General features: G+C 44.0%; 1 protein-coding gene across 6 annotated transcripts; it reads right to left on the reverse strand.

Annotated features, from left to right (window-relative positions):
* Positions 1-575: 575 nt before the first annotated feature.
* Positions 576-10096, reverse strand: LOC122556309 (solute carrier family 35 member G2-like). 6 transcript variants are annotated; one of them, XM_087993737.1, is made up of 4 exons: positions 9302-9431; positions 4230-7787; positions 3344-3418; positions 576-1990 (listed from the first exon to the last, which is right to left on the reverse strand). In XM_087993737.1, the coding sequence occupies exon 4, from the start codon at positions 1965-1967 to the stop codon at positions 732-734; it is 1236 nt and encodes a 411-aa protein (XP_087849863.1). In that variant the 5' UTR covers positions 1968-1990; positions 3344-3418; positions 4230-7787; positions 9302-9431; the 3' UTR covers positions 576-731. The 6 variants fall into 6 exon arrangements, with proteins under 6 accessions (XP_087849863.1, XP_087849865.1, XP_087849862.1 ...); XM_087993739.1 differs by having other exon boundaries at positions 3316-3418; XM_087993736.1 differs by lacking the exon at positions 3344-3418.
* Positions 10097-11920: the final 1824 nt, after the last annotated feature.

An 11920-nucleotide genomic window follows, 5' to 3' on the forward strand; every position in this document is an offset into this window, starting at 1 on the left:
GATTTATGTCGCAGTCTGAACAAAGCAAGCAAGGTGTACACTCTTTCTGATATAATGTTGAGGAGCTAGATCATGGTTCCAATCTCTCTTCTATTTGCAGAGCTTATCTAAGTATCCATGCATGCAGAAATGGCAGTATAACTGTTGTGTTAAGAAAATTTGTGATCTAAGCATGTTGTATAAGTATATTAATTCCAAATTAAATAAGCAAATGGTATGAGGAAATAGATTTCTCAGTAATCTGGTATTATTATGAAACAGATGTTTAATCCATGACTGTATCAGGATAGTAAATCAGTAGATTATTTAGAAAGAAAGCTACTTTGGCTGGTTGTAATAGACACAATATGTGAAATGTTGTGTTTCGTGCTTTCAGCTAATGCTACTCTTTCACCAAACCTCGATATTAAAGTACTAAAATAAAATTAACCACACAATGTTGTGTCAACATTTCAAATCACAAAGCAAAACTTTCACAGTACCAGGCAAGGATAACACATTACTTCAATCATCATCCTATCAGCCTTGCATATACATTGGATTATTTTTCACTAATGAATACAGACACTTCAGAGTTGTCTGCTGCACATTTTATTCCACAAAACATTCAGAAAAATAACAGCAACTGACCATCTTTCAACACCACAATACAAAAGAATGTTGCACAGTTGACATTTATAGAGTTGCCTGCTGACATTTAATCTTCTACTTATTTAAGACATTATTAACATTCATTTGATGGGGGAATTTGTTATCTCCAGGTAATCCTGTCTGCCATGACGGTTGACCCAGTAAAGCTTGTAAGCGGTCAGTGCGAAGACACTAAAAATGATGATTGATCCACCAATAAGGTCGTATATGCTTGGAAACATACGGAGGACAAGTAACTGGAGTATCATAGCCACTACGATCTCTAAGTGTTGGACTGTGCTAACTAATGCTGGGTGGAATCGATTTAATGCATAATAGACACCTAAGAAAGCCACAGTAGAACAGATACAGATCCCTAATAAATACCCCCAGGTTTCTCCATCCAATGGTATAATAGGCTCTTGTAAGATAAACATTGTGGATGCACCCCAAACTGTACCTGTCCATCCAAAGGTGAAAAGAGCAGTCCACATGCTAACTTTTTCTTTGATAGCTCTGTAAATGATCATGGCCAGAGCTGTGGTTAACCCAGCCATTACTGTCATGGTATAGCCAAAGGCTTCCTTCCAAAGGCCCACGAACGAATTATCTTCATCAACAATATTGGGGATCATTACTAGGCAAAGGCCAAAGACACTGCACACCACAGTGACAATGTCAGTGTAGTCCAAGCATTCATCTACGAGTAGAAAAGCCAGAATGGCACTGAACACTGTGGTAGTGGCTCTCCACATAATGGTTCCATTGCTTGGGGGCACAATTGCAAAGGAGGTGTAGGCGCAGGTGATGGAAATGACATTGCATACTCCATAGAGAAACAGACCCATTCTGTATCCTTTGGGTCCCAGAGGATGCTCATTGCCATAGCAGACAACCACAACAGCAAAAATCTGCAGCACTGAACGAATGAAGAGAAGTTCCAGCGATGGCACTTTGGACCGATCAGCAGCAAGACGAGTAATTAAAGCAACACAACCATGTGCCAAGGCAGCTCCAAACAAAGCTACCCAGGTTATTCTTGGCTCAGAGACCGCACTTTCTGTCTGTTGTCCTGTCCCTTTATCTTTCTGTTCTTCTGACAAACTCTGACGGACATCGATTGTCCCAAAGTATGTTCTTCCTTGTTTTTTAGTATCACCTAGGAGTTTTTTCTTTGGGTTATCTTCGAGATAATTTTCACTATCTAGGTATGTGTCTTCATAGCCCTCTTCTTCAGGCTGTGGGTAATGTGCTGTATATTTCACAGTCACTGTGTTTGGGTGGATTTTAACTCTCTTCTTTGAGGGGTATGTTGGTTTAATAGGTGAAGATGCCATTTTTCTGGAGCAGAGTCTCTTCCCTGCAGCAAATTTCACAGAAAAGTTAAAACTTTATGTTGTTTCTCATTACTGTGCCAGTTGAACAGCATTTGCATTTTATAATTAACAGCAGTGTTGTGCACCACACCAACTGACACGTATATTAGCAAGTCACTGGTTATTAAGCACTAATTCAAGCTATATTCTCTCCATGACTGTATTAAGACAGCAATTCCTTCAACTATAGACTGTTACACAAAGCTTAGATCAGTGTGGTGCTGGAAAAGCACAGCAGGTCAGGCAGCATCTGAGGAGCAGAAAAATCGACGTTTCGGGCAAAAGCCCTTCATCAGGAATAGAGGCAGGAAGCCTCCAGGGTGGAGAGATGGGGGGGTGGAGATGGGGTATGTGAGGCTGGGGAGAAGATAGCAAAGAGTCTAATAGGTGAATGGGGGTGGGGATGGGGGTGATAGGTCAAAGGGGGATAGGTGGGAAGGGAGATTGGCAGGTAGGACAGGGCATGAGGATAGTGCTGAGCTGGAAGGTTGGAACTGAGGTAAGGTGGAAATTACATGAAGTTTACTTAATCTCTGGGCCGCTAATTCTGTATAATTATTTTAATCACTCAGAATAGAAAACAAGCAAAGGAATGAGGTGACAAAGAGTCAAGTTGATATATCACTGATGGACATAATAATAAATAACTGGACTTTACCCCTGACACACTTTCAGTGCTAGCTTTTATAACAACTACTCAAGATATTACGATCAGTCAGATGCTACATCTAATGGTTAGGCAAAAAAGTCAGCTACACAACTAGAAAGCATGTCAATGATCCATCCTGCTGTTACTTAGAACTATTCCTACCAGGAGATCCGTATGTCACACTTGTCTATCTTGCACCATTCTCACACAACCACAGTAGCTCCTTTGCAACCGCTGAGTCATCTGTTATTCCTATCCTCCACTTTTCTTTCCAGAAGAGTGTTCCACCAGCTATCAGTACTAGAATAAGTAATTACTGTCTCCCATGGAAGTGAAATGTTTATCTTTTATAATGACTCTTCTACCTTACATGCAAGATTAGCCTGAGTTGAAAGAACAGGGATAACTGTTGGATAACTAACTGTTATTGAACCAAAAGCTCCAGGGGGCATGGTTAAGTATTCCTTCTGCTGGAACAGAGTTCTGGAGAATATATCTGATTGGTCTAACTTGGTATCATCCATTAGATGGATTATAGAAATATTAATAACATTATTTTGTCAATAAAACAGTGGATCACTTAGTTATTGTGGTGGGAAGCCCATGTTAAAATCATTAAGCATCGATGGGGTAATGAACAAACACAGATTTTACAGTTACCGGCAAAACAAGGACACTCTCCCCTGACCTTGAAGAAAGCTGTCCACCAAGAATGATCTCAGTTACAATTTAGCTGCCATGCCAAGGGCCAGGGTCGAGGCTCCTGTAAAGTAAAAAGTTACAATGGAAATTTGAAATGAAATTTTTAAAAATTCAAGGCAACCTGTTGCAATTATTTTCTGTTCTGTCTACTATACTGGCTGTGCAGAAGAGTCAGTTGGACCTGTTGCCTTCAATATTTGCACAGGCAGTATGCTATTATTGGGGTGCAAAGAATGTGTCAATATGAGTTGGAGTCTCTAAATATGAAAACTCCTGTTCTCAGTGGATAATGCAGAAATTGTCACGTTTTCAGATTTGTTTTAACGTTGTTCTTTTCTCCTTTGGCTCATTCTTGTAATACCATGTTTAAAAATCACACACCAGGTTATAGTCCAACAGGTTTATTTGGAACACTAGCTTTCGGAGCGCTGCTCCTTCATCAGGTAGTTGTGGAATATAAGATCGTAAGACACAGAATTTATAGCAAAAGTTTACAGTGTGATGTAACTGAACTGATATATTGAAAAAGACCTGGATTGTTTGTTAAGTCTCCCATCTTTTAGAATGATCATGTTGGTAACAGTTCTTTCATATATAAATCCCAGAACATTTTTAAAAGTTACATTCTCAAGTGAATTTTAACAATAGGTGCCATGTCAGCTCAGATAAGGCATTGAAGGTTTGAGGTTAAAGTCTGTGTCCCAATGTTCAGACTGATACTATTTCTGAAAAAGGAACTTACAGAATCTTACAGGATTCATGCAGTTTTTGAGCAAAATAAAATGTAATTCTGCAAGTACAAATTCACCTCACAAACTTGCGTGTTGCATGCATGTGTGTGTGTGTGTGTGTGTTTAGTGCAATGGGATCACCTGTAGTGTGACATGAACCCAAGGTCCCGGTTGAGGCCATCCCCATGGGTACCAAACTTAGCTATCAGCCTCTGCTCGGCCACTTTGTGTTGTTGCCTGTCCCGAAGTCCGCCTTGGAGGATGGTCACCCAAAGGTCCAAAGTCGAATGTCCCAGACCACTGAAGTGTTCCCCGACTGGGAGGGGACACTCCTGGCTGGTGATTGTTGTGCGGTGTCTATTCATCCGTTGCTGTAGCCTCTACTCGGTTTTGCCAATGTACCATGCCTCGGGGCATGCTTCCCTGCAGCATATGAGGTAGACAATGTTGGTCGAGTCACATGAGTACCTGCAGCATATGTGGTGGGTGGTGCCCCCATGTGTAATGGTGGTATCCGTGTCGACACTCCGACGCATCTTGCAGCATCTGTCATGACAGGGTTGTATGGTGTGGTCGTGAAAGCTGGGCAGTTTGCTGCGAGCAATGATCTGTTTGAGGTTTGGTGGTTGTTTAAACACAAGAAGTGGAGGCATGGGGAAGGTCTTGGTAAGGTGGTCATCTTCATCAATAATGTGTTGCAGGCTGTGAAGAACATGCCTAGTTTTTCAGCTCCTGAGAAGTATTGGACAATAATGGGTACCCTGTTGGTTGCAGCTCGTGTCTGTCTCCTGAGGAGGTCATTATGGTTTCTCGCTGCAGCACGTTGGAACTGGCGATCGATGAGTTAAGCATCATATCCCGTTCTTATGAGGGCATCGTTGAGTACTTTCAAGTGCCCGTCACGTTCCTCCTCATCTGAACAGATCCTGTTTATTTGGAGGGCTTGCCCGTAGGAGATGGCTGTGTTAATCTGAAGCCGGAGAAGTGTAGCATCATGAGGTTATCCATGGGTTTGTGGTAGAGAGAGGTGCTGAGGTGCCCATCCTTGATGGAAATGCATGTGTCTAAGAATGAGACAGATGCTAAAGAGTAGTCCATGTTGAGTGACTCCTGATCATGGGTCCACAGGAAGAAAATTTCATCAATCTACTGGTGTATAGTGTTAGTTGGAGGTCCTGCCTAGAGAAGAAGTCTTTTTCAAACCTAAGCATGCAAATGTTGGCATTATGGGGTGCAAATTTGGTCCCCATGGCTGTCCCCGTGTGTCTGGATGAAGAACTGGTTGTCAAAGGTGAAAACCTGGTCGAGGATAAAGAGGATAAGTTGCAGGCTGGTGCTCGGAGATTGGCAGTTGTTGGTTTGAATACTAAGGCTGTTGCTATGATGCCATCATCGTGGGGAATGCTGGTGTAGGGTGCTGAAATGTCTATTATGACAAGGAATGTTCCCAGTTTGACTGGTCCACTGGTGCTGCGTTTCTGTAAGAAACCTGTAGTGTTGTGACAGAAGCTGGGGGCCCCCTGTACAATGGGTTTCAAGAAGCGTTCAATATAGTCAGAGAGGTTTTCACATAGGTCCCACTGCCTGATACGATGAGACGCCCTGGTGTGTTGGCTTTGTGCACCTTCAGAAGGCAGTAGAAGTCACCTACGTGGGATGAGGGCCCATAGGGAACTCTGAAGTACTGGATTAGGAAGGCAGTAGAGGTCACGTAACGAGGACTCCATGGGATGAGATATCATTTTAAGCTTTAGTCAAATGCAAATAATATTGGACGCATCTCTCGATCTTTGATCAGAATATACTTTTTAATAGCTTTGGAAACAAAAGATTTGGCAGAGTCTGACCACTACTGAAACAATGGAGTTTTCCTCATTCACTCTGTTGGACATGAATAATGTCTTTTATCATGAAGTTTACTTAGTCATCAAAACTTGTTGAAAATAAAAGCCTGGCGCTGCAAATCTTTGGGAGTTGTTTGGCCAGAGCTCTGGGAGCAAAAAACTTTGCTTACTCTCCTACATTCTGTGAGAGGAAATATGTTTGGATGTTATTTCCATTGCTAACATACCTGCAAAAGAAGCCATCATTAACTCACTGTATGTATCAGACCACTTACTGTCAGTCTATAACAGAAAGCCATGATTCAGAAAACTTTTAAAATAAATTTCTTCTGACGGCCTTAAGATAGCCAACCCCCAATGGCAGTAAAATACTGCTCCAAACAGTGAAGAAATAGGTGGGTTCAACATTCACTGTGTATATTTCAGTACTCACAGGGTGATCTCTCCTACCTAAAAAATGAAGCCAACTGTTTCCTAAGAATTAGAGGTGAGTGCTTGCAAATATGTGTGGTATTGAAATGTATTTTTTAGTTTTTTTGTGTTGTAAAGTCAATAATTCACTTACATCCAGTTACTGTTAAATCAGAAAATCAGAAACTGGATAAAATGTGACGTGGAGGATTTACGGGAGTGTCATTCACGGGTCATTCAAGTGGGTCTTCAAACCTCGTCATTTCCATCGTCTTCATTAACTTGTGTCAACAGAAATCCAAGGTGTAACCTTTTTTCAATTGAAATTCAATTTAAGATTTAAATGTTGCAAAAAGCAACGGTGACCAATTCCGTTCTCTTCCAAGTATGAACGTATATGTATAAGAGGTTTTTGAAACATATTGCAAGATTAACTTGCAGAGACTGATTAGTTCAAAACCAGTTCATAATTACCCGGGATGAGCGGTATCATTGCTGTTATTAAATCCCATGAGAAATGTAAGGGGGAACCCCATAAGGACGAATTCCGCTCTGTAGGTGGGGTCTATCCTTAAGAGTTTTATTTCCGCCAATTAACACAGGAGGGACCTCTCAACATCGCAGAACGACCTCTGACTATGTTCAGGCTGCCAAGTAATATTTGGACTCAGGTAACAGAGACACTGGAAAAATTAACTCGGCATCTAATTTTTTTAAAAATCTCTAAAAGTGAATGGAAATTCACTCTGAGAAATGTCTTCTTGCCCTTTTACAAACAGGGAGCTGCTTGTTGCAGGGACCAGTGTTACCCAGGCAGTGTCAGAGTATTCCCGGTGCAATCGTTTAGAGGAGATTTTGATGGTGTTGCCTGTCACGGGACATGTCTGCTCTGACACAGCTCTCGGCTCCTTCACTGTATGCATCATTACATCTTGGTCCCCCAGTTTAAGTCGCATCGGTTTTGATGTCTAATCGCTGAAGAATGTCCCAAATCAGTGGGAGTATTTTTTGGTGAATTCTTCTTATCCTGTACATAATCCTTTTCTTGGTGTAACTGAGTATGATTAAAAGTATTGAGGAAAGTCAAGCTGCCAGTTTGATCAAAGGGTGGTGATTAATCGATAATACGATAGATATTTCGCGAAACTAAATGAATACAGCACATTTCAACGATTGTAGCTTCAATTCAGTCTTTTCACTGACAAGAGTTGTATCTGAAGGCGTGAACTATCACTTTACTAAGTAAATAACTAACGCCCTAGGTCTTATAGAAGGTGTGCTTCCATATTCATGACACAGAGGAGGGTGGTTCGCTGTCAGGGGAGGGTACATTCTCATGTGCGTTCTCGAATGCTTGAACTGGGACAACAGAGTTAAAATAAATGTTGCAGTATGGCAAAAATAAAATGTAAAAGCTGAACGGACTGAGCGGGTCGGGCAGCATCTGTGGAGAGAGAGAGATAATAAGTCACCAGATCAGCTCTCCCCACCAACCTGTCTCCACAGTTCCCAAGTCTTTCATCATTTTCTGTTTTTCTACCGGGACCCGGGTTGAGCTTGCATTCGGGTTGTTGCAAGGACCAAGGGTCACACATCAGCTTTCCCCAGCCTTCCTCACCTCTCTCTCTCTCTCTCTAACAGGGGGTGGATGTCAAAGCGGGCAAGAACGTGTGTGTGTGTGGGGGGGGGGGGGGGGGGTTGTAGATCTCTCGGCTGCAGCTCGAAGCGGCAGTGGCCAGCACATCAATAAAAGTGGGCGAGAGAGAAGATGACACCACGCAATGGAGCGGAATGGAAAGCAATCACTCGGGATAACAATCTTAAAACAACAACGTCTTTCCGAAGCACTGATTATTTTCATCCGATATGTCAGTAGCACATTCATATGTACAGAGAGCTGCTTCCCCCCCCCCCCCCCCCCAAAAAAAAACATGAGAAATTTCTCTCTGCTCGCTTTTGGGATCCTTTCGATGTGAGCACGGAAAAGGTACTGTAGCAGGAAAGCAGCCGGAATATGCACTCGGTCAACCCCATTTTTATAAAGAGGCGGTTAAAGAACTAGCTACAGCACTGTTGAAAATTAGTGCCAGTTGAGATTTTTATTTACACCGAGTGCCATGCATTTCAATTATCAACTTTAAACAAATCCACCTTTAAATGTGCAGCCTGAGGAGGAAGCAGCGGAGCTGGCTTCTCTGGCGAGCACACTGACATCTTCAGTGCTCCAGACGGACACGGCCATCGCAAATGAAGCCAACCCCAGTGACACTGCCCAGTCAGCCCGGGCTCAAGGTGCTGCAAAGACGACCTTGAATGTCCTCTTCACCCTCACCTGTCATTCACTCCGTCACCATCCCTCAGTGTGTCTGTGTGTGTGTGTGTGTCTGTGGGTTTGGTGACCCACACCTTAGCGTTTCCCTGAACTATCTCACAATGGGCATAACAAGAATGGAGCCAGCCCTGGGTTTGAACAGTACTGGGAGGGGGAGAATGGCCGCGCAGAGCAAGACTGCGCGCTTAAAATGGTGAGCCCAACAAACACAGCACAGACTAAACCGTACACAACAAACACAGACAACTGCCCACACCAACCCCGTTTTTGTCAACAAATGTTTACATCCCCTACCCCCATCTCCCACCCCACTCCCCTATGCAAGGATAGAGAGGGGCCACGCTGGGTTTGGTCTTTATCTGTGGGGGCACGGAATCAGAACCTGCTCCCCTCACCCTCCCTCCCTCCCTGTGGCACTGAGCACTTGCAAAATGATGCTCAAAGCTTCCCCGCCCGGATACAGCGGCAGCTTCGCTCCAACCGCTCCCGGATCGAGCCAATCCTTCCCCCCTACCCCCCAGAACAAGGGAGAGCCCAGATCTCCACCCCACTCCCCTCTCTCCCCAGGACGGGAAGGAAAGTGAGTGGATGGGGGGGGGGGGGGTTGTTTTTGTTTGCAGATTTACCTGAGGAGAAGGCAACAGCTCGATCTTCTCTGTCTCTGTCTCTCTCCCTCTCTGTGTGTCTCTCGTTCAGCTCCAGGCGGGAACAGAAAGCCAACCCAGCAGCAAGGACTACTGCAGGAAGGGGGGCAAAACAGAGGTGGGGGGGGGGGGGGGCTGGGTGCATGCGCACTCCAGCCTCAGTCAACCCATTCACCAGCCCACAGGTGATCTCCTGGAATATAGCAAGGTCCATTCCACATATTTACAACCAGATCCCTCTGATTCCCGGGATCCAACTGGACAAGACCAGCCAGCACCGAGTCTTGGCAGAACCCCAGTTGGCTGCAGCAAGCACTGTCCACACTGCCTCCCACAGCCAGCTCATAGACACCCTCTTTTACTCACTACAAATGTCACTCTGATCTTCCCCCACCGGCAAGGTATCCCGCTAACTAATATTTGCCTTTGGGAAGGGTTATTTAAGTAGTTCCCAGTTTCTTTTCTTTTTTATTTTTACGAAAATCCACCGCAGAACAATCTCTGGGCGAGCTGCTGCCTTCGGTTCAGCCAGAATCGGATCCAGCTGCCGGTGAACAAACCCCGTCGGCTTCTTTTTCCCCTGTCACGGTTGTACACTCCTCCAGGATCGGATCAGTCAGCAAAGATAACCTGCCGGCCTCATGCCCATCACCCAATCGTCTCCTGACTCCCTCCACCCTCCACTACCCCACCCCATGTCCTCTTCCTCCACCTTTTGTCAGTAGAGATAGCAAGGCAGCAACTCAGGGCTGAGATTGAGACCGTCTGTTCATGGCTGCTTCCTTTTTCAAAATTAATTCATGCGATGCCTGTAGGTGACCATTTATTACCGGTCCCTAGTTGCACTTGAGAAGCTGATGGTGATGAGCTGATGAGCTTTTGATCCGCTGCAGTCCATGTACTGTCGGTGGACCCACACTGTCCTTCGGGAGGGAATTCCAGGATTCTGACCTAGTGACAGTGAAGGAACGGTGGTGTGTTCAAAGATGTGCAGGTTAAGTGGATTTGCTATGCTGAATTGCCCACTGTGTCCAGGATGTGCAGGTTAGGTGAATTAGCCAAAGGAAATGTATGTTTACACCTATAGAGTGGAGGGTGATGATTCTGGGTGGGATGCTCTTCAGAGGTTTGGTGTGACTTGATGGGCTGAATAGCCTGCTTCCACCTTTTGGGGATTCTATGATATATTTCCAAGTCAGGATGGTGAATGGCTTGGAGGAGAACCTGCAGGAGGTGATGCCCCTATGTATCTGCTACCCTTGTCCTTCTAAATGGATGTGGTTGTTGATTTAGATGGTGATGTCTAAGGAGTCTTCGTGAATTTTTGAAGAACATTGTGTTCATAGTACACATTGTTGCCCATGTCTATCAGTGGTGGACTGAGTGAATGTCCATATGATGCCACTAAAATGGACTGCTTTGTTCCAGATGCTGTCAAGCTTTGTGAGTGCTTATGTAATTGCATGCATCCAGACATCCTCACATTCTTTCCCTTGTTGAGCAAGGCAAACCTTCCAATAGGACCCTTCCCCTTCTCTAGCTCGAAACCCATATCTTTTTCTATTTCTTTTCATCACCTTCACTGAATTTGGCTTGTCCTTGAGATCCATCGACTAGTCCTTTGCCTCAATTTCCACCATAATGCTGACTATCTAATTTCTCTTCTGTGTCCAGTAGCTAATGATATAATTCACTTTGGAACAGTGACAAAGAATCTAGTGTGGTCACATGAAGATAAATATTTAAGGGCATTAAGTGTGTGTAGCTGATAGAGGAAACAAACTGATGAGATTCAAACATGGATTTACGGGTGTGATGGGTTCAGATTTAGGAGGCAACATGCACAGGACCTTGAAACAAAGTGAAGTTTGGAATCTGAAAGCGTCATATTTAGCACTATAATAAACAGTATACACTTACAATTGATTCCAATACCCTTTCTGGCCATGTCTCAGGTTGACCTAGATCAGCACAATTTCATTGTCTAGTTCAATGTTTAGCAAAGCTTCCAATACTATATCCTCTTCATTGCAAAACACTCTATAAGTCACTATAACATCACTTGTCTCTACTCCTGTCTTCATTTAGACTTAGCAATTCTAGTATTTTTTGGCCATCAGTTTCACTCAATAAACTTCAGCTCATGGAGAAAGTGAGGACTGCAGATGCTGGAGATCAGAGTTGAAGAGTGTGGAGCTGGAAAAGCACAGCCGGTCAGGCAACATCAAAGGAGCAGAAGAATTGATGTTTTGAGCATAAGCCCTTTAAGAATGAGGCTTGTGCACCAAGGGGCTGAGAGATAAATCGGAGGGGGTGGGGCTGGGGAGAAAGTAGCTGGATAGGTAGATGAAGTTGGGGCCAGAGAGGAAGGTGGACAGGATAGGTGGGAAGGAAGATGGACAGGTAGGACAGTTCAAGAGAGCGGTGCCAAGTTAGAAGGTTGGATCTGGGATAAGGGATAAGCTCACGCCGAGGTATTCTATTCTACTTACCCTGAACACTGCCCTTGCTGATCTACATTGTGTTCAGCCACCCAACTTCTCCAATTTAAAATTCTTCATTTATATTTAAATATATCTGTGGCCTCATTCCTTCTGACCT

The sequence above is a fragment of the Chiloscyllium plagiosum genome, unplaced genomic scaffold (genome assembly GCF_037043375.1).
Source record: "Chiloscyllium plagiosum isolate Xiang-an unplaced genomic scaffold, Cpla_swu_hap1 HiC_scaffold_13, whole genome shotgun sequence".
NCBI classification, from domain to species: Eukaryota; Metazoa; Chordata; class Chondrichthyes; order Orectolobiformes; family Hemiscylliidae; genus Chiloscyllium; species Chiloscyllium plagiosum.